This window comes from Melanostigma gelatinosum (assembly GCF_949748355.1).
Source record: "Melanostigma gelatinosum genome assembly, chromosome: 3".
Taxonomy (NCBI): Eukaryota; Metazoa; Chordata; class Actinopteri; order Perciformes; family Zoarcidae; genus Melanostigma; species Melanostigma gelatinosum.
The window spans coordinates 17,529,124-17,551,894 of NC_136636.1; the positions used below are offsets into that span (position 1 = coordinate 17,529,124).

Sequence of the window (22,771 nt, forward strand, 5' to 3'; positions counted from 1 at the left end):
CTATTTCTCACATCGACAAAACATAACATCTGTTTATGCTTCTGGCATTATCGTTTGTCTGTAAATGTATGTATATTGGCACCGAAATATGATCCTTGAACTGAAGATTAGAGTGTTTAAACTCTATTTGGATGACAGGCGGATTAGTAAATGTGCAATTTGCACTGATCCTTCTGAGAGAGATGCCTGAATGTTTCTTTGTTTACTGGTCTGAAAGTACATCTTGTTATCCTCAGAATTATAAAGGGTAAGCTATACGAGTAAGTATTACACTAGCTCTTGAATGGATTGGGATCACAGAACAGATGGTGGATTTGCATTTCTATTTCTCTGGCTGATCTGATATTCTGCTCTCTGGTTTGTTTCAGAGATGCTCCGAAGCTTGTCATCAACTGCCATATCCACAATTAGGAAATGTGACGAGTATGTTTCAGAGATCACAAAGAATGCCCTGGTGTAGTGCAGTTTTGTGACATCTGTTGTCGCCTTTACAGCCTGAACGGTCCAGGCTATCTCTGCGCTACATCTGTGGTTTTAGAACTTCCTCTTAATTCAAGACCACAACATAACTGTGTACACATGAGCAGCCCTGATGCTTGCTAGAGAGTTATTTTAGATAAACTTAGAATATAGTTACGAGACAGCTGCAGTGAAGAAGTTTGAGTGTGCTGATGGCATGAGGCACACTGACCTTAGACCCATTGTGAAGCACCAACAAAGAGCCATCTGCACAGCAACCAAAGCTGAGATGAGGGACTCGCACACAGGGGAATCGAGGAGGGGGAGGGACACAGGGACCTGGGGAGTGTAAAAAAAGAAAACAAATCTGTGATTAAGAAATATTTGAATGGGACTTGATCAGCTGGATCATGTCTGAAACATCAAAGCAGTCCATGCTAAATATCTCAGAGGTTTCTACACAAAGAAAACAGGAAGCTGCACAACACGTCAGCCCACAGAGTGTATGGATCGCTCCACTGCTGGTAAAGTGGAAGACAAGAGCTGCTGGCCTAATCACTCAAGAGCACATTTCCTGCCTCCTGCATGATGAGATGAAGTCAGCTGAAGCCGTTCAAGGCTAATGTTTAACCCAAACCTGCAGATCTCACACACGGTGGGTATCTCAATCCTTCTGCCAGCAGAATCACGCAGGCTTTGTCTCCGCAGTGGTCTGAATTGTAGTGATATCTTTCAGAGGGTTCATCATGTTGGATGTGAAGAGATTTCATCGTGCAGCCAAAATTGTTTTCCTTCTCGAGTGGGGTGCATTTCAAAATGGTGAAAACAAAGACAAAATGGTGGCAGGGACATCTGTAAAAATCAAAAATGTTTCACAGGTAAGACATGAGAGTCAGGATTGCTTAGCAACAGCAGTAAAAGATTCTTGCAGCCTGTATGGAAACATAGAAACCGATCCTGCTGCCACCCAGTGGTGCACTGCTAGTACGAGCTAGGGAGGAACCGGCACTGGAAATGATCAAAGGCTCACTTCTCTAAAAATATGTGTGCAGCATAACGATATAGCTACAATTACCTGCAAGGTGTAAACCCCATAATTGATGAAGGACTCGATGGGGGGGGGGAGGTGATCAACAGCGTTTGAAAATATGTTCAGTAATTTGATTGGCTGAAAATTGCACCAGCTCTCATGTTGCTTAGCAACATACATGGAAGGGTGGATTGTGGGTGGGAGGGTGTGAGAGTTGGGTAAATGGAGCAGCTCCTCAAGAGGAGGGAACATTGTGGGTGCAGCATGCAGGCAGACTGGCTGGGGAAATACCTGGCAAAATTCCCAAATAAACAAACAAGAGGGAGGAGGACAGCGCGGTAGACAGAGGACAGGGGCATTTTCTGGGTCCAGATAACAGTCTTGTTTGAGATAAAGGGAACAATGCATTTTCTAAGTGCTAGTTTGTTCCCAAAGCAGAACAAGACTAGAGATAGGAAGTGGAGAGCATTACACTGTAAACTTTGCCTGCAGTCACATGGAAGTTGACAAGAACTTTACAATCCACATTAAACTGCGAGCGGCTTGAGACAAATGTCGTCCAGCATTAGTTTTTGGAGAGATTGAGAGGGACTGTGAGTAACACGATGGTTATTACAGGACATGGGACTCTGCAGTTGTTCATGTGTAGCAGTTTGAGGAGGAACAGATGAATAGGCCGCAGACAAGCGTGTCGTTTCTTGATGAGTGTGGCGAAACGCTACCTGTTCGTGCATGTTTTTGTTGGTGTGGTTCGGTGTGTAGGTTTTCCCAAGCACCAGTTAATTATTACTTTTTGATTAGGAGAAGTTGAACTTAATACAACAATCAGCCTGCAGTTGATGTAAAAAAAAAAGAATGAAAAGGACAGACATTACAAATGATTACAAGGTGCGAAGCAGAAGGTGCACTAACAAATGAGGCAACTCTTAAGCTAAAGGAAGAGACAAGATGGAAAATGTGCTTATATGGAGCGGGAAGGGTAAATAAAGCTGCTGCTGCTGGTAGGTACAGCCTGCAGGAGGAGGCGGGCCTTGGAAATGGCTGATGCAGGCGGTCTCTACAGGCAATGAGGACTCTTTTGTCAGGAGTAGGAAATTAGGTTTCTGTTGTGATTAAAAGGAAGGTTTCTATGGCAATGCAGAGAGCCGTGTGCACAGAGCGTTTGTCGGGAGTGGAGGGGGCTAAGTGAGAGTAGAATTTCAAAGAAAGCAGCCTCCTCCATCTCATCTCCCACCATCGCCACCCGTCTGCCTTTCCACAGCGCTCTTTTATCTCTGATAATCTGTTTTCACAGCCACACAGTTCAGACTGCAAGGAGGATTATCCCGAGCAGACCAAGTCATTGGTCAATCAGTCATAAAGGTTTACAGAGTAACAGTTTCACTTCCCAAAAATCGCTGCTGTCAAAACCGGAAAAATAACCTTTAACAGATAAGCTAATTCAAATCACACAACTCAAGTTAGATTGTTAACAAAATGACCGATATGTCTTTTTCTTGTTTGGACAGGTACACTTGTCAAATCATTCTTGCCTTGAACAGCCCATGATACATAAAAAAAGCTATGATGGCATCAAGGTGACCTTTAAAGCTAAATATAGCAACACCCTTTGTTAATTGTTTCAAAAAACATGTTTCTTAAAATAAGTTCCCCGTGCCAATGTTCTCATTACAGAGGAAGCTGCTCTCTGCAGCAGTGACTGCCATCTTTTCCCAAGCAGAGGCTCCAGGATGTTTGGATAAGATGCCATGAAACTCCTGAGGATCAAAGTGAAGTTTTTTTTTTAAAATCCTTGCACATTACAAGCCACACTGAACGAAAAAAAGAAGATACAGATGCTCCTGATATTACTGGTACACATGAAGATGATATGGTAAGCCTAAACTACAAATAGGTATCTGACTGAGCATGAAGAGTGGCTGATGTGTGGTGTATGAACAGATAACTGATTTAATGGAAAGGTAACAGTTTATTTAAACAATGACACTGATTTCATCACATACATCTGAGCACGATTCGGCAAAAACACATCTGAGAAAAACCTGCATTATTCCAGCAACGAAGATTTGTTCAAAATCTGTGTGTACGGTGAAGCGCTAAATGCTCCTCATGTCCTTTTTGGAAACACAGACTCAAGAGCTCAGCATGCCAATTAGAATTACAAAAGGTTCTGCTGCCCCCAACCTTTCCGTTTCAGCATAGCAGCAACTATCATGTAATGAAACGCTGCCAGTGCGGGAGGGTTGTACTGCAACCAGATTGCATAGTCAAAGCCAGATGGCAAGTCCCACATCAAAAGGACAGCTGGTTACCAGAATCCGAAAAGCCATCTTTATAGCTCTCAACCTAATTAGTTCCAACAAAACAAATCACACCAACATGCAGGCATTGAACAGGCCATGCCAATGATTCATCATAAAAGGTGACATGCATAACATAATCAAGCTTTAAATGTGTACATGTGCAAGCTGCAACATTTCAAAATGGCCAATCAGGCTGGTTCCATCAGCGGCCGTGGCCTCCGTTGATCTATATTATGCTTAGCAATAAAAGCAGGCCCTTCAGATGCAGATGACGAGGATGCCATTTTAAACATCAGCTCAAAGTGTCAGATTAGTGCGTCCTCCAGCGAGCGTCGTCTGTCGTCAAACTGCTGACTACTCTTTGAGGCTTTGGTTGCTGCCTGCCGGACTGAACTCTCTTTCTGCAGAACCTGTGAATCATAATCCAGAAGAATGAACAAAGTACCGGAAAAATGTATCATGATGAAAAGCACAAACAATCAATTAAGTTCAGGATTGGCACTGAGCATTGCACTAACCCCTTTTAATATTCTCTTGCGAAGTTCCCCCTGTGAAAGTGGTCGTTCTTCCTCATCAGTGACAGGAGACTCTTCTGCATCATATTCCACACTGAGGAGCCCAACCAACACAGGTGTTTAGATGTATTTATAGCTTTACTAATTATAAAAACATGGCCATCAAATTGAATCGATAAAAGGCAGACCCGTTGATTGCAGGTTGGATGCCAACGCTCTGCTGAAGTAGCTCTGGATTTTGACCCAAAAGAAATTTGGCCAGGTCTTTTGGATTGTAGTCCTTTTCTAGATCCTGCAAGAGTCACAAATACAGAGGCACATTACATCACAAGGCAGAAATACAACAGGAACGTTCGTCAGGAGAGTAAAAGACAGAACCACAGGTTGACAGGATACTTTAGAATTGAGGAAAGCTTGTATGGTGAGCAGCTCGTTGGTCTTCTGTTCCACCAGACCCAGGTAGGACATGATGTTGTTCTCACTGATCCCGGTAGAGGAGCCCAGTAGATCCTCCATCACTGAGCGGTCGCAATCCATTTTAGAGAAGATGCTGTTCACCCCTACGAGATGGAAAAGACCAGAGTCAGGAGTACCTGGAACTGTCTGTGTCGGCGTATGTGTGATACAACTATGTACATACTGTAGATCTGTAGTTTCTTGATCATTTTAAGGAACATTTCTTGAAAATAATATTCAAATGTTATACTTATTTAAGGGAAACATGCTCAAATCAAACCCATGTAAATATTCAGTAATTATACATTTCCTATTGGATATTGTTCATTATTTGTGTTGAACTGCATGCTTGCCAAAGTTAACATTTTAGCATGTTCATCCGGCCTGCTTAACATTGACTAAAAGACTCCAGGTTACGCTGCCTATTTATTGGAATGAATGAATTGAAATGATATTAACAGAACATTGACACTATTTCCCCTATAATTACTGATGATAAAACGTCCTCAACGAAACGTTTCCTCAACGATGAATGAGGAAATTACAGACCAGTAAAATAAATTGTTGCCAGTCTAAGGCTGGGGGTTATGCGAAAAATACCTAATTACCTAATAATTTATTACATTTATATTGTAGGGTTGACTATTGGTGCATTCACAAAATATTTATGACAATGAGATTTTGGATAAATTGTGATCAGTAATGTGGATAAAATGACTAAATGGAAGGCAATGACAGAACAGCCTGGTCAGTCAGAAAATGACACGACTCCACTGTAATGCAGCCTTTAAAACCAGGAAAAGACATTTGTCCGATATTAGGATGTCAAAATTGAAGACAATATCTTGGCTCATATCCCAATATAATATTGACATATTTCCTAGCTGTATGCCAAACCTGTTTTGATCTCGTCCAGGATTTTGCTGATGATGCTGGCTTGGTTTTCATAGTCCTCAGCTTGAGACTCGCTTTCCTTTTGCTGCTCATCAATGTCTTTCAGCAGACAGCGATGATCCTGCTCTTGTTGCAAACCTGCTACTTGAAATTGCTGAATCTCTGCTTGTGTCTGCAAATTCACACATTCACACATAGACATTCAAATACATAGATAATTGGTGTCAACCAACAACACTGAATACTACATGCTCCCTTTCACTCACTCTAACTGCAGACAGAAATGACCGCTTTCATTTCATTTCCTAGAACTTACTATCATTTTGTAAGAACTCTGTGACTCTGGCCATTGAAGCTCTTCATGGTTGCTTGTAAACTTTGTGAACAAGGAATTAAGTATATCTGCTCTGTTGTTGCACTGAATAGGAGTATAGGTACATTTTGTGAAGCTAAAAATGACGAGTAGATAGAGAAAAGATACTCCCCTTGCTGATCTGATCTCTCAGTGCCTCAGCCTCGTTGTTTTGCTCATTTACAAAGTTGAAGAGTGCAAAGTTCTGGTCTTCAGCTACACAGCAAAACAGCAATACAACAGAGAGATACATTTAAATATCTTCAACTGAAACTGATTATTACCAAAGTGGGACATAAAGTGTTCCTCCAAACGCAAACAAAACATTACATATCATCTTTTGTCAAAGGAAAGAGATGCAATTATGGTGTCATTGTTGATGAATCAACAATGAATTTACAAATAACATACATTTTTGCAACTCAGATCCTGTCATAACTTAAATAACAAATTCAAGTTCCAGAGCCAAAGGAAAGAAGTGTTGTCTTTGTGTCTGTGTGAGACTGAAACCCGTGTTGGTAAGACGTACCCTGGATGAACCTGCTGACCAGCATGTCCAGGTTGTCCTCCCCTGCCAATGCTTGGATCCTCTCAAACATCTCCTCTAGAGCGTCCAGCGACTCTTCCCCCGAGTCCATCCTCCTCTGCTCCTTCATCTCTGACACTGGGACAAATGAGCACCTTCATCATCAGTATCATCAGAACTGTACAACTGTCAAGTCTCAAGTCTTTGGGCCATCTAGTCTGCATTATCACTCCTTTATCTATTGTTATGATATGATCACTTTAAACAGGCTCTTGCATATGAAAAACACACACAATGACAACATTTTCCTTTAAGGTAAATTACTGTATTTTGCCCCTAAAAAAATCAATATAGACCAACGTCACTCAGGGTAACAGGAAAATATTGCTTACATTATTGGAAATGCAATAATAAGGCTAACCTATTTTTCAAGAACAGTAACAATAACATTACTGATGATGTGTTCTGGGCCCAACTGTCCCAAAATTCTACAACATAAACCAAACCAAGATACACCCCACACAAGCTGGAAACCCCCACTTGTAGATCGTTAACCATTCAAAACACGGTTCATTTCCTGGAAGTGCTCACCACCTTGGCACAAAGGACAGACAAACATCATGTCCTGTGTTTTTTGATTCTTATGGTTATTGTATAATTTCACTGGGTCTCCAACTAACAGCTTATAATGTACGATAGTTTAACACATCCCTCCAGCCTCTCAAGCCAAGAGGTGCTCACAAGCCATTTTTAGCAAATCCATGTCAAGTCTCAAGTCACTGCGTGTTAACACACTCTGTGGAAAGTGTAGTGTTTGGTTCTGTTACAGTTGCGATGACTCCTCCGGTATCATTTAGTTTGCTGCCTCATTCACCTGTCAGTGCTCTCTCTCCCTGCAGCTGATCGTTAGAGCAACTGAACACCTGAGGGTTATTTGAGTCAGCTACTCTCTGGCTGACCATCCACTCTGCTGCAGTTTGCTTCTCTTGTGTATTGGATCACATTTATGCACCTTTTAAACACACACGCTGCAGAATTTACTGATATCCACGCCCCACATTTCAAATACTTAAGTTAACCCTTTAATTTGGTTTAAATTGCTTTAACTTGCTAAACAATGCTTCTTTTGTTATGGCCACCTGGGCCAGGTCATAAAACAGTGTTCAAGGACTCGCTGGCAGGACAGACTGTACTGTTTCCCTCTTGTTAGTTTCAAGACAAAAGAAACTTGACCAATGTTTTCTTTCTTTCTCTTGCTGCTGTCTGATTGTTTCTGCTGTAAAATCCTCAATAATTGTTGGCTATACTGTGTCAATTGTATCGTGTTAATAATGTTTTATTGCCTATTATTTGCAAAAAGCAGGCACTGCTTGTGGTAATGTAAAGTTCTGTTCACATTTTATCCTGACTGAAAAGAAACCTTCAATAAAAAAAAAAAACAATGTTACTGATACATCTGAGTAAATACTGTGTTTTAGCAAACCATCCTAATTGTTGTGAGCACAAAGTGAACGAAGCAATGCTATGGTGTTTGCCAGTATACAGTTTGGCACAGACAGGGAATGATGAATAGATGATTGATGAGTCAAACAAAGTTCCTCTAACGTTTTACATAGAAATGAGATCTGTACTGTCCAGGGTTAAACGTTAATGTTTTTTTTCACATTCTCAATGTGGCTACATCAGGCTTTTGAATCATCTCAAAATCATTTCACAAGGACCTTGTATTTGTATTACATGTAGACCTCATTGGATTCTTCTCTCTAGCTTGAGCTCGTTGTACATAAAGCAGAAGCTGATAATTGGTAGGACTCCTGAATAAACATTGAAGAATCGCTGCCAGCGTTATTATCGTCGGCAACACTCTTGCCATTCACATAATGATCAATATCGTCAAAACAGCAATATTAGCTGCAACGCAGTGGCTGTGTCTTACGTTGTTTGTGTCCCATCTCGTGGCCCTCATCCTGCCCGCTCCTCTCGCTGCACTTGGTGGTCATAAACTCTTTCAGGCTGAACTCTTGTGCAATAACCCTCTCCAGTTCCTTCATCTCAGTGTTGTACTGGGCGAGGTCCTTCACTGCCTTCTCCCTCATCATGGTCAACTTAGACTGGGCCTCCAACCTGAAACACAAACCAAGATAATGACGTGCATATCCTTTTGATTCTTACATTTTATTACGCAACCGTCTAAAATCTGACCTGGTATCATAGGCAACATTGGACAAGTTGACAGTTTCCCCGATTTTCTTGCGGACGTCGTAAAGTTCCTAACAACACACAAAAAACAGCAACGTGTTGAAAACCAGTTTACGAACATGTCTTCTAATCACGTATGGTGTGACCTCTGACCTTGTCCAGCTTGTTGTGTAGTTGCTGGAAACGGATGCGCTCAATATGAAGAGTCTGCAACTCCTCTCTCAGGTGGCTGTTTTTGGTCAGCTGCTCATTGAAGCGAGTCAAGGACTGGAGAGGACATAGAACATGAACAAACTTTTAAAATGACATAATACAAGTATATGTGAAGCTGCTATGCCCTCTGAAAACAGACAAAGAACAGTATAACTTCATAACATGATAATATTTTGAGATACGTTTTCTGGGTATTTTGTGATAATGGCTTTCACAACTCACTCTGTCCAGTTTGTATTCCAAAGTGCGTATGGCCTTCTGAGTCCTCCGTAACTTAGACTTCTGTGTATCCCCAGTGCCGACCTTCCCTTTTCTCAACTCTGCCAGCTTCAACTCCGTGTTTGTAATCTGCTTACATTACAGACACATGACACAAACTGTGGTTTGTGACCAAAACTATCAAATGTATCGTATCATATAGAGTGAACGGACTTAAATCACCTCTTTCTCAAGCTCTTTTTGACACTGCTTCTCTTTCCACAGCTCCTCCTCTAACATGTCTCTCTGCTCCAGCAGAGCACGGAGACTCTGAGTGTCCTCACTGTCCTGCTGCTGGCGTGACACGCTTTTACATGCACCGAGGTTTATATGGAGGTCCTCCTGCTCCTTCAGCAGCTTCTCTATCTCCTGCCTTCATCCACATCACATAGACAAGCAATCAGGCAAATAAGAAAAACCCCACACATACACATTTGACACTGTGATGAAGGCTGTAGTGCTTATTCACTGTTGCTTGCGGATCTGCTCCCGGGCTTGGAAGTTGTAGGCCTGCCGATCTCCTTCCATGATCCTGAACTGTCTCTGCAGTTTGGCTATCTCTGATTCTGCTTTTTAAATTAATCATATGGACATTATAACTGTTTCAACCATGCAAATGGCAAAAATATTATGAAAGAGAGCATCAACATCTAGTTGATAGCAACATAACCAACATTACCTGTACCATCAATATCCATCTCACTGCTGTCTGAGCGGGCACTAGTGGCCGTTCTTCCACGTGGCATGGTTACACTGGGCTTTACCGGATGAAAAAAATAAAGTAAAGTGACATTTGCAGAAAATATTGAACTTTTACTTGTGGAAATGTAATTTTCCTCTGACCATTAAGTTTAATCCAAACTAGTCTCTTATTCAGCTTTCAAACCTCAAAGCTGAATATGAGACTACATCAGTGATGAATGTTTTCCTTTAGTGATTGCCTGGAAGCAGCATTTGATTAACATTGATCTTGTCATCATATTGCATCACTAGAGTAAGTTTTAAGATTGGAGGGGGAATTAAAATATTTGTTCCCCTTACATTGCTTTTGAAGTGCTAAGTGAGGAAATGCTACATAGCCATATTTGTCTTGTTGACTTAACTATTTACTTGAAATAAACATTTGAAAATGCATATATTTTATTCTTGCATACTTTGTGTTATAGTTTTACGATGAACAAGACACATTTATCTTCACAAACCATTAGTGTGCTCTGCTGCATGTTCCTATCTTTACAGCATATATGATTAATCAACATGGTTCAAGATCATCTAGCAGAATAGCAACTCCAAGGCATCATTTTCAGTTATAAGACAGACAAGATATTGGTTATAGTTCGCTAACACATGAAAGGTATCTAAAAAGTGCCTGCTGTTGAGGACAAATAAGAATTTATCTCACCAGTTTAATGTTTAAAAAGGTAGAAACCACAGTGCTACCTCCCAGGACACACGGCAGGCTCACAGCCTGAGTTGTTAGCAACCGTTGCTCAGTGCCCTGTGAGCGGCAGTCCCTATTGGACAGGTTGAGTGAAGAGGTCCGAGTCTGCAGTGCCACACACAGCCTGAGGGGAGCACGTTTTGATGTGTGAGTCCAAACTCAAAAAACCACCCGAACGCAAGACAGGTGACACGAAGGTAAGAGTATATAAAAATAACAGTCAAAGCAATAGAAGGACTATCTGCAAGACATTCTTATATAAAGTCTATTATGCAAGCACATAACAGGGTAACATTAGAAGAAATACAACTAAGCCAATGTGAGTATGACAGCGCTTGTGGTTGATTATAGGTTTGGTGTATTTATCCAGTTTTCGATTAACGAGTGCATTTTTTGGTGCAGTGCAGAATATAATTTAATCTAAGTAGTAATTGTATTTAATAAAGCTGTTCATTTGATTTACTTTGTATTTCTATGTAATTTCAGATCTACACATATCTGTGTTTTGTTTGTCCATAAATAATGGTCATTGAAAAATAAAGAGATTTATTTGGTTCATTCTAATTGAAACCTTTCAGTGGACTTCATCACCCGGTCATAGTACCATGTGCTCCCCGTTTTTACCTTCATCCCTGTATCCTCATCCTCATCACTGTCGTCATCATCATTCACCCTCAAAACCTGCATGTCCTGTTCAAGCCTCTGGTTACATGTCGGACGTAAATAAACCCACATCAGCAGGTCATGACCGTCGTTAGCTAAGAGCAGTAGCTCATATTTATTTATGACATCTGCACACATGTCTCGATTGGCAGAGAAGGACCATATTTGGTATTTCCTAATTCTGTATGTTCAGCACAAGTTAAGTTAAGTTTGTGAGTTTAGTGATCGTCTCCAGACAGGAGACCCTAAAAACGAAGACGGAACGATTCACTGTAAATCATAAAGCATTTGAAGAAGAAACATTCCTTTATTATAGTCCCACAGTGGGGAAATTATTCTCTGCATTTGACCCATCCCTGTACATGTAGGGAGCAGTGGGCTGATCATGTGTTTTGTATTTAAAAACAAAGTACCTGTAGCCTGATGAAGTTAAAAGTACAATATTTATTTTTGAAATGTATAAAGTAGCATAAATTGCATATGCTTAACATACAAGATTACATGATTAAATGATTTCCACCACTGACTAAATTTACATTCACGTTGTACTCGATTACATTTTCAGATTGTGCATATGTGGAGCTCAAAAACGCCCTTTTCATTCATCGAACTACTACACAGGATATGTAGAAATTGGCTCCAAGCCTTCAACTTGACCAGCCACATTAAAATGCTCTCTATCCACTGATCGTTATTTCAAGTAAAAGCAGTGCCTTGAAAAATCTAAGAAAATGTCATCTTATAGCTATATATATATATATATATTGCATATCTTGCATAAACATAGCTTAGCAATGTTAAAAATACATTTTGACCCTTTATTATCATGGAAAATTTCAAAATACACATTTGAGCTTATTTGTGTTATGTTTTTCACAATAACATATTCATATTACATAATAGGAGCCTATACTGTAGGCCTAAACTAGTTTATGACACACACAAACATATAAAGCATGCAAATGTACAATTTACAATATATATGACTGGTACAGATCCTTTCTTTGAGCTTTCATGCATAAACTGCATTCATACATCTTAAGTTCATTTCCCTGACTCTTTCAGGGGTTGTGGTTCCTCCTGAGCTTGTGTTACTGGAGCGCCCTCTAGGAAGGTACAAAAGTGCTCTGCTGTATTGAGCTCAGGCTTTCTCAACAGCAAGTAACATTTTGGGAAGTAGTAGGCTGCCACCAATCCCAAGTTGCTTGCCAGGGAGAAAGAAACATGGACTATAGACGTGTACTTCTTATTCAAACCTATGTAGATCGGAATAAAGGTCACCCAAATCACACAGTAGAACAGAGTAGAAAAGGTGATGTCCCTGGCGAGGTTGTACTGATGAAGAGGCTTTGCTGCCATGAAGGTGGACATGAATGATATAAGGGCCAATGCGCCGTTGAACCCTTGCATTACAGCAAATCCAGACAAGGGTGACATTGGACATGACAGAAATGACCTCACAAAGACTATTTTCATTTTTGCCACATACTCAGACAGCGAAGGCACTTCCTGAACAAACCAGCCACAGAGACCAGCCTGTACAGTACAGCAGACCACCACAAACAGCCAGCTTCCAGGGCCTCTTAGTATGTGTAGGTGAGAGGCGGCCATCTTTGGGAACTCTGTCACGTACAGAATCTGTTTAAAAAGACGGGTTTGCAACCAGATTACAATGTGCGCTCTTTATTTTGTCCTACAGTTGTCTACATTAATGTATTTTACCTGTCATCACTCACCTGTAGCGAAATGGATGTGATAATGGAGAGGGCCACTGTTTGGAAAATGGAGGTGAAAGGCAGCTGAATACGACACACCACGTCCCCTGGTTGCCCCAGGAAGAGCAGCAGACTGAGGCAAGCTCCCATCAGGCTAAGCAGAGCCACAAAACTCAGGGCTCCCCCCGAGGCTGTTACCAACAGGGTCCCCCGGTGTTTCAGGAACACGACACCCACTGAAATCTGACATACCAGGAGCAGGACCATAGCCAGTGTCATTTCCAGAGCCTCAGACGTGTCCCAGGACAAATAGAAAAAGGTGGGTTCAGTGCAATTGTTGCTGCGGATCAGAGACCATTTACGAAGAGGGCATTTCTTGCACTGGATGTCGTCTACAAGTCAGAAAGCACAACATGACATTTGGTTTGATTAACAAGCACACCATCTACCGCTCTCATGTCTGTACATCTGTAGATACAGCCAGCAGCTGGCTGGCTTAGTTTAGCACTGAAGACTGGAGGCAGGGGGAACCAGCCTGGCTGTGTCCGGTGGAATACAAATCTGCCTACTAGCACCTCCAAAGCTCACTAATTAACACATTGTCTTGTTTGTTTAATTTGTACAAAAACTGAAGTGTGAAAAAGTAAAGTTGTTTTTTTGATGCAGATTATGTTACTTTTGGACCGAGCCAGGCTAGCTTGTTTTCTGCTGTCTCCAATCTTTATGCTGAGGTAAACAAACAACCTCAAGGCTGGAGGCTTAAATTGACCATACGGACATGAGGGCGATATGAATCTTCTCATTTAGCTGTTGGTTGTTAAGCGAATAAGCACATTTCCTGAAATGCTCCACTATTACTTTAAATACAATTCAAGTATTTGAATGATACCACATTACCCTTGTTGCCCCGGTAAGTTCCCGGCAAACAGTCGATACAATCATAACAGCAGGAATGGAAGCCTTTGACTCTGCGAACCTGGCCTTCGTTACATTCTGCTGAACAGGTGGACTGAGGAACCTGCAAAAGTTGTTAAAAAGGTTTGGATTGTTATGGTAACAATTACAACACTTACAACATTTCAGGAACCCAAACTGGATTAGGATCAGATGGAAGATAACCACCAAGCCTTTAAAGTATGCATGTTCAAATGTATATAATCATTTCTTAATACATTTCTGAAATTACCTTAGAGTTGTCAGTGTGCCATTTGAAGAGGGTTTTGTTGATGGTCAGTTCTCTATGAAAGTTTCCAACTTCTACAAAGTCTAAAACCGAACCATTCCAGACCCACTCAATTATCTTGTATCCCATGTTTGGGTTGCCATTGCTGTCAAACTTTAAATGTGTGCCATGTATGTCCACAGAAGTATTCTTTAAAACCTCCAACAGCTGCAAAACAAGATTGTATTCATAAAATAATCTTAATGTTGCTAAAAAATATTTTATTACAAATCACAATCACCTATACAGCAGACCAAAAAAAAAGAAAGACATCACCTTCCAGGGAAAGATTTTGGTTTCAGGTCCCTGCATGCATGCAGTTGAATTGCATTCCAGCAGGTCGTGCAGGGCCTGTGCCACACTGTAGACGGCAGCATACACACTGAAAGCTTGCTGCTTCACTGCAGGGTCTGTCACCAAGCTAATATTATCAGATGACAGGTTCCAACATTGTGGGCAGGGATTGTCAGGAAGGCCTGTGGACTTTTGTGCTGGAAGGGTGGTCTTCGCCCTCTCTTCACTCAGTTTGGTGAAGAGCTCCTCTGTGTAGGGACGGAGCAGGTCCAAGGGCTGTGTCTGGTCAATGAATCCAATGATTGTGCCGATTGTTTGGATATCGGGTAGCGATGTCAGTTGATGACTGATGGCCCAACTTGTGCTGGCAATCCAGACAGCAGTTAAGTTCTTCCTGATGACCTGGAGTAGATTGGATTGGATCATTGGTTGTGAATTGAATATAATGTATCCACCAATTACATGTAATACTTGTTAAAAGTGCTTCGCTAACCTCTTTGAAAAAGACCTCAACTTGGTCTGCGATAGAAAAGACCACTACCACTTTAACGTCTGTTGTTTTGATGTTATTGATGATGGTAGCTATCGCTGCTTTCGGGTCAGTATACACTGGAATCAGTCCCTGATAGGCCACACAGACAGGCGTATTCTCTGCTGTTTTGGAGAATTCCTGCACACCTCGTTGTCCATACTCCTCTTCACTGCCCACCACTGCCACCCAGGTCCAGTTAAACTGCTGCAGCAGAAGCACCATGACTTCCACTTGCCATTTGTCACTGGGCACCGTGCGGAAGAATGACGGGTAGAGAAGCTTGTTACTGAATTTCTCACTGGTGGCACCGAAGCTGACCTGAAGTAAGAAATTATTGTTACCACTTTTGAATTTTACCCCACTGATGTTCCCCAGCAATTCTCAATTATTGAAATAGAAGGCCTAATGTACTTTTAACATTCAAAATATTTCTTTCAGGAAATGTCAAATCAGCCCAGGACGTGAATGTGAGCAGATATATGACCTGACATATTAGTAATCAAACCTGCGGCATCAGAAAGAATCCCAGGAGTTTTCCTATGACCGACACCATCTCTGAGCTAAAAGGGCCAATCACGGCTGATATGCTGGTCTCATGTTTTGTGTAATTACACTCCACAGACAGCACTTTGTTCGATTTTGCAGCGAGGAAAGACATGGTGGGCTTCACAATGACGGCAGATTGTTTGCATGTATCATAGATTTCATAACCCAACTTAATGCCCGGGAGCATAATTTGGTGTGCATTGATCTCATCCACTGCATATTTCATCACTAGAGCGAGGGCCAGTCCATAGTCATTTGTACTGTGGAACCACAAGCAGATGAAAAAACAAGGAGACTTGTTAGTCGGGTAGAGCATACTTGTGCAGAATCTCAAATAATAGGGTAATTATTTCCCAAAAATCCTATTTTTCACAACCTCTTACCTTTCACAGCTGATGTTGTTAGGCTCCGTCCTCTGGCTGAGGTTGCTGGAGAGCTGGTTAATGGGAAAGAGCCCTCCGAGCATAATGTCACCAGACAAACTGAAGAGACTGGTAGAAATGTTGTGGAACCATTCCGGATTCTCACCGCAGCTCGGTCTGAATGCCCAGCACAAAACCAGCAGGGTGAAAGGTGCAGCCATGATGCAGATAACCGGGAGAGTGAAGGTAAAGTAGCGAGAACAGTGTGCATATGTGTCAGTACTTCTGTTGTTGTATGCAAACTCACCCAAAACCCCCAAAGTGAAATTGGTGCAATGGGCCCCTCCCCTTACCGGCCACAAACAGGGTATTGATGTAATACCAAGTAACTGCAAATCATGTGAAATGATCCTTGTCATTTTTCACCCACATTTGCATTCGTGGTATAAGATGACATGACATTTTATAATTCAGATAATCTTTATTTATTAATGTTATCAGAAAAAGCAATAGCTGTAGCATTAATTGCACTACTATTGTGATCATGTCCAGATCAATAGATCCTTAATTGTAAAGGAATTGTGAATGATAGCATCTTATTTAATGACATCATTGTCTTGTTTGTCAGGCGCTGCAATGAAGAAGGAAAGATTCACTCTGCACCTTGTGTGTATGTATCCGTATGTGTCGTGCAAGTGGTGTTCATCTTTTCCGGAGCATTTTCCTGACATTTGCTTGTGGTTTGAATCTCTTTGAATCTCTTTGGTCTAACTATCTGTCGGGAGATAAGCGCAGTAAATGCATTTCTACCTTCTCACCCTGAGTTGTTATCACAGAAAAACCTCACATTTATCACTTTGCAAGTGTTACTTTTAGTGGGTGGTTTATTATGTCACCTTAGGGAAAATATATACTACATTAACTCAGTCACTGCAACCAGTGAGCTGTTAAGATAACCAGCAATAAGTATCAAGCTCAATACTGTTAAAGCTCATAATACAATGTGTATTGAGTTCATTTGCATTACCGGTAAATGTTTTTACCTTTTTTTCATTTTTTTTTCATGTTTTGCATTACCTCAGTGTTGCTTTTGCATGCACATTTGCATGCAACACTGGATGTTTGTCATCCATACAAGGACATTGGCATATTTCCTCCCAAGACATTTGCATAGTAGACATAATTCTCTTTTAAAACGCTCTTGACAACAACATATTGAACAAGCCGTAATATTTTTCTGCTGTTACAGGTCCAGGCTACTTGTTTCAAAGCTGTTGTTCACAGAGCTTTGTAAACCACATCGCTTGTTTTAACATGTATAGTTGGACAACAATTCAAGCAAATGTGAGATACCAAGGGCAGAGGAAACAAAGCACTGGCACTTACAGATAAAGGGTATTTTTTGTGTGATAATAGCTCCTAGCTATAGGACATTGGTATTTTTACCACGACACAAGAGTGTCGGGGCTTTGTTTCTTCTGATTTTACATGAAATACACACCCTTTTGTACAGTAAGAACCTTTTAAATCTGCACTGTGAACTATGCTGCACTGTCTCAAACAAAGGCAGAATATGAGAATAATCGTGTCGTCTATTACATCACTCAAGTAAGACTTCAATAAGGAAGGAAAATGAGGAATTAAGTCAATGGCAAATGTCACAGGCTAGAAATGTTACAGGAATTATTATATTGGAGCACAATGACAGATTAACTGACAGAATGATGGATGCGGAAAGTAAAAATGGAGACAAAAGGTAGACTTCTTCATTGTATTATGTAGAAATGTGATAGAATCTGAATTGTGAGTCGCTTTGGATAAAAGCGTCTGCTAAATGACTGTAATGTAATGTATTATACAAGGAAGACTTGGGTTTTGTTCCTGAGCATTTCTCTTTGATTTTAGCATACTCACTTTCATACAAAGTCAAAAACAGAGTCAGTTGAGGAAGTGTTTTGTTTATCTGCCTCACAAGGGCAAAAGTATTCTTCTCAATCACACGTCAACACAAGATTCTCATTTGATTAATAGGTCAAGAATTAGTTGTCAAACTGGGCAGAGCAAGCCTCAGTGCAAAGCAATTACCATGCACACCTTAATGTTACGTGAATTTACAACCACTTACAATTGTAGTTGACATTCATTAATGATTTCACTGTACAGTTCAATTGGCTCTCATGATGTCTTTTTTTGTCCTTTACATTGCTTTCAAAGTGTGGTTGTTTATGTGGAAAAATGCTGCATCGACATATTTGTCTTTTGTCATAATTATTTGATTGACATTGTAAAACATAATGCATTCGATTTCATGTCATATCACAATATAGAGTTTTCCCCAAATACGGTAGTTTTGCTTTTACCAACACACATTTATCTCAACACACCTTTAGTGTGCACTGTTGCAGGTTCAGTAATTATACGTAATTGCAACTTTTCTGTACTTGCATTATCATTTGTCTCATGTGCATTTATCTTTTGAGGTGAACCAGACTGCTTCAAAGACATATCAGTTACAGGAAGGGTTTGTTCAGGGACAGAAAGGAGGTGTTCTGCTGCCTATCTTGTTAGTCATCTTGACGTAGGAAGACCGGTGATGACACTCAATGTTTTCAGTACAGCCTGTCTACTTGTTCCACCGACAGATTGTTCTTATACAGCAAGCTGGGAATGCAAGGTTCAATCCTCTATGTGACTCATGTTAATGACATTATTTGCAGAAACATTTGAAATTGCTTACGAGTCTCTGACTGGATCTTGTGTTGGCTCAGTGTTTCTCTTCTGTTCTTGTCTGCAGACGGTGGATTTACATTAACATCTTGTTTTGGTTGAGGCAGGTTTCTTTCTCAAGCATGAATTCACCTTTTGCCTTGTTGTGTGTCGTAGCTACGGGAACTTTCATTGACGATTTGCGCCAGCATCACACACACGCAAACATAACCATCTGTTTTGTTTCAAGGTTATTAAATTCTTTCTCGGTGGCCTGACACGCTTAATAGAAAATAACTGGTACATGGACAATCGCTATCATTATTGCCACTTGATGGTCAAATAACAGTACCGAACAGTACCGGTAAATGCATGGTAATAATGTTGTGGTTTAGAGCTGGTGAATGTAGGATGAACGCTTGTTAAACACTCAAATTACAGGGTCATTTGGAAAAATGTCATGCAAATAGTTTTGTTGTTATACGTCTCAGTTTTGTCATTTTGGTTGGATGTTGATTTATGCTTCAATCACAATACAATGGAATTTTGTTTATAATGCGTCCGCATTGAAAAATTGCAAAAGCAACCTATTCTTCAGATGCAATGTCCCAGCTACTTTGGATAATCCACATATGGGCTACTAGCCTCTCCACCGCTCTAATCCCACTTCTTTCTAACTCCACACCTCCAGATTTATTTTCATTTACAATCTTGTAACCTTCAGCCCTCACCAACGCTGTCTGAAGTGACATCACTGTAGGTCAAGAAGAAGCAGCAAAGTCTCACATTTTTGTGAAACTGTATCCAATTTGTGGAGGTTTGGCTTGAATACTGACTGAAATGATTATCGATTATCTATAGAATTCATGTCCCATTAATGCTCATTACTAACTTTGCTTCCTCTCCGGAGTCTTTGTGCTTTCTTGCCTCACAGGTTTCCGTGGATCGTGCTCTCCCAAAGGTTTCTTGTACCAATGTGAGGGTCCCAGGACAGAGGATGTCCCATGTGTACAGATTTTAAAGCGCTCTGAGGCAAATTTGTGATTTTGGGCGATACAAAATAAATTGAATGGAATTGAATTGAAAGTGAGAAAATCTTTTGTGAAAAAAGTCTTTCCATGACTTGGATGAACTGAGCCTCTAAAAAGGGGTTCACCCTTACATTTAGTCCTCTGGTTGCCTTGATATTGTGAAGCTCATGATAAGTCCTCCACTCTGTGAGTGTGTACATTTATATAGCTCAACCACTAGGTGTCATGTGTGTGTGTATCATATTATCTCCACCCCCTGGACTCATACTGTGTGTCTTTTAGGGCTGTTGAAATCTGGCACTTTACTTGTACATACAGATGGGGAATATTTACGTTATGAGGAGCTGGTGAGAAATCTCAGAACGAGACATATTGTGTTGCTTGTGATGGAGGTGAAGGTGGAGCTTCTTGTAGCTGTGTGGGCAGCAGGTACTTTGTGCAGCAAAGGGCTGTTTGAACAACTGATAACGGAGGGGAGTCAACCTGCGTGAAGGCTGAAATGATTTTCTTGGTACTGCTATGTTTTGGGTCAATCATGAATCTGAAGACGCATGTTTTGTGCTGTAAGCCTGTATGTCAGTAGATTTCCATTGGTTAGCTCTATGACCTGCAAAGAAGGGAACATTGTTGCACAACACCTCTCAGATTGAGAAATTACAGACGTTCTTTGCATCAAGGGAGCACCATGTGCGATATGAAGAAATAGATACTCGCGCACGTATGGGCACTTTGTGCATGTGTTATGTACTGTAGCTGGCAAACATAATATGCCACCAGTGCCCCCTCTGTCAGTCCCAAATGGCTGTGACTGTTGCAAAACACTGAGCTCGATTCCCTCCCTGAGAGAGACCCAGGAATACCACCCTCTCTCCCTTGCTTCCTTTCACCCTCCTTCCCTCCCACTACGCCCCCCCCCCCCCCCCCCCCCTTTGCCTGCACAGTGGCCGGATAAGCCCCGCTCTCTAATCTCCATCGCTGGCCTGAGAAACACTGGGCCCGTTGTTGACATGCTGGCCTCATACCCCACAGGGGCTGACAAATTATTAGCCAGCCTCTCCGTGCAGAGTGAGGACAGCCGTGCAGCCAGGGAGCAGAGAGCTAAGCTGTGCTGCCGGACATCTGTCTTGATCAGCTTCATGGCAATGATGCTGGAGGAAATGTGGGAACGACGAGATTCTGTTGAACGACGATGGGGGGGCGGCTGGTCAGGGTTGAACCAGCTGTGGTGGTGCAACATTCCTCAGTTTACTACATCATGCAGAAACGCTTGTGCGTCTTATCACAGCCTGAACACTTGCAGTATGAAGGTGTTTTTACCGCACCATGAAGGGTTAAATAAAGGATTCATCCTCCCTCCTTCCAGCAGTAAAACTTGTTCTACTTCGTGTCTTCAGCCTGTGTGTGTGTGTGTTGCTCACAAGTGTGTTGCAACTTGTATTTGTACATACATTCACATGTGCAGGGATATATAAACATTGGGATACATTATTGTGCATTGTTTTATAGCTTTGTTTCATATCCACAAGTGCTTAAACTTATCACACTTCTCTGTGGAGGTTTATCCATGGCTACACCATTTCACTGTACACAGCAGAGAGAAAACTGAACTAAAATTCAACAAAAAGTGCCTACAAATGAACCCGATTCTTAGAACTGTGTTGGCACTGTCCAAGGACTGGAACATTGATGTTTGCACTGTGGGTTGACTAACCTGTGGCTCTGAAAACCATTTACAGTTCACGTCAGGGACAAAAGTATTTGGCTTCATCTCTGTCAGTCTGCTCTTCTACTTACACAGCGGTGAATGACTGATAGCAGCAGCTCACAGGCTTGAAGCAGTTGGAAATGTATGAGAAAAAAAGTGTCACCTTGTTCTGGAGGCTTGTGCTGTGTTATGAAATGACATGAAAAGGGATTGGCAAACAGCTGACTTGCACACAGTTGTCACGCAAAAAGTCGAGTTACTCTTTTAAGTGTTGGAAATGTTGCATGATTTATTCAGACTGTTTGGGCAGAAAGTGGGAGGTGGGAGGGGGGGGGGGAAGTGAGCGATAGCATGAAAGAGGACCTTGACATTTTGACATCAGTGTAACGATTGATTCGGTTATCTTTCAGTTCGAGCAAACGCACAGTGTTTAGAAATCCAGGTCGTCACAGCTGTGTAAAGTCTGTTGACATGATGGACCAAAGAGAAGTAGTGTGTGTTGTACAACCAATGCCAGACCTGCAGAAAGTTGAATGTACAATATGCTCAGTTGTTATCTTGTGCATACAATGCACATTGTTGGAGGTATTTAATCATCTGTTAAGGAACATCATTGCGATCATAGTACACAAACATATTCAGATATAATTCTTTAAGATATCAGTGCTTAACAGAAGACAGAAACAATTTAGTAGCTTGTGATTGTGTGTGTGTGTGTGTGTGTGTGTGTGTGTGTGTGTGTGTGTGTGTGTGTGTGTGTGTGTGTGTGTGTGCGTGTGAGTGAACTCTCCTGTGGTGGTGTCGTGTTACATCCCAAAGTGAACTGATAGGTCTCATCTGTCATCCTCCGGTCTGTGACTCATGCGAGTTATCTGTGATCTCTGAGTTAGTCTTCTCTCCTGCTGCAGCTTTTACCTGCTGGAAATGGTAATTTGAGACATTTTCTGAAGAATCTGCACAGCGAATAAGAAATGAAAAGACAAGGCAGTGCAACGGGGTTAGAGTAATGCTGTGTTCGCACCAAACGCGACGCAAATTATTCTAGAAGGGATAAACTAATTAAAGCCATATTAGCATCTGACGTTCACTGTGTGCACATTTAGCCAATTTTAGTGAAGTCGTATATTTAGTTTCCTATTCCCTATAGAGAAAAGTGTTGTTTCATGTCCTTCAGGTCAGTGGCGGCCAAAGCGTCCCCAGTTCACATGAGTAGCTTCAGAAGACGCTTGAGAGTGAGAAGACCACTGAAAACAATGACACACAGTGTTTTCAGATGATGGGCTCTCGTAAAGGTGAAGCCTCTCCTCCGTCAAGCCCCCTTTAACGTGAGGTGGCCTGTTTGTGAGCAG

The 22,771-nt window shown here is 41.4% G+C and overlaps 2 protein-coding genes across 2 annotated transcripts; both read right to left on the minus strand.

Annotated features, from left to right (window-relative positions):
* Positions 1-3,607: 3,607 nt before the first annotated feature.
* odad1 (outer dynein arm docking complex subunit 1) lies at positions 3,608-9,951 on the minus strand (the record flags this gene model as incomplete). The annotated part of the gene is made up of 14 exons (XM_079266216.1): positions 3,608-4,202; positions 4,311-4,401; positions 4,496-4,599; positions 4,704-4,867; positions 5,661-5,819; positions 6,139-6,225; positions 6,539-6,673; positions 8,472-8,659; positions 8,738-8,805; positions 8,888-9,001; positions 9,170-9,295; positions 9,389-9,578; positions 9,675-9,771; positions 9,885-9,951. 14 exons carry the CDS (start codon positions 9,949-9,951, stop codon positions 4,098-4,100), a joined length of 1,695 nt encoding a protein of 564 aa, XP_079122342.1. The 3' UTR covers positions 3,608-4,097.
* A 2,402-nt stretch (positions 9,952-12,353) lies between these two features.
* On the minus strand, positions 12,354-16,244 carry tas1r3 (taste receptor, type 1, member 3; the record flags this gene model as incomplete). The annotated part of the gene is made up of 8 exons (XM_079266127.1): positions 16,002-16,244; positions 15,578-15,878; positions 15,034-15,390; positions 14,523-14,942; positions 14,211-14,414; positions 13,922-14,042; positions 13,046-13,416; positions 12,354-12,947 (listed from the first exon to the last, which is right to left on the minus strand). Exons 1-8 carry the CDS (start codon positions 16,199-16,201, stop codon positions 12,354-12,356), a joined length of 2,568 nt encoding a protein of 855 aa, XP_079122253.1. The 5' UTR covers positions 16,202-16,244.
* Positions 16,245-22,771: the final 6,527 nt, after the last annotated feature.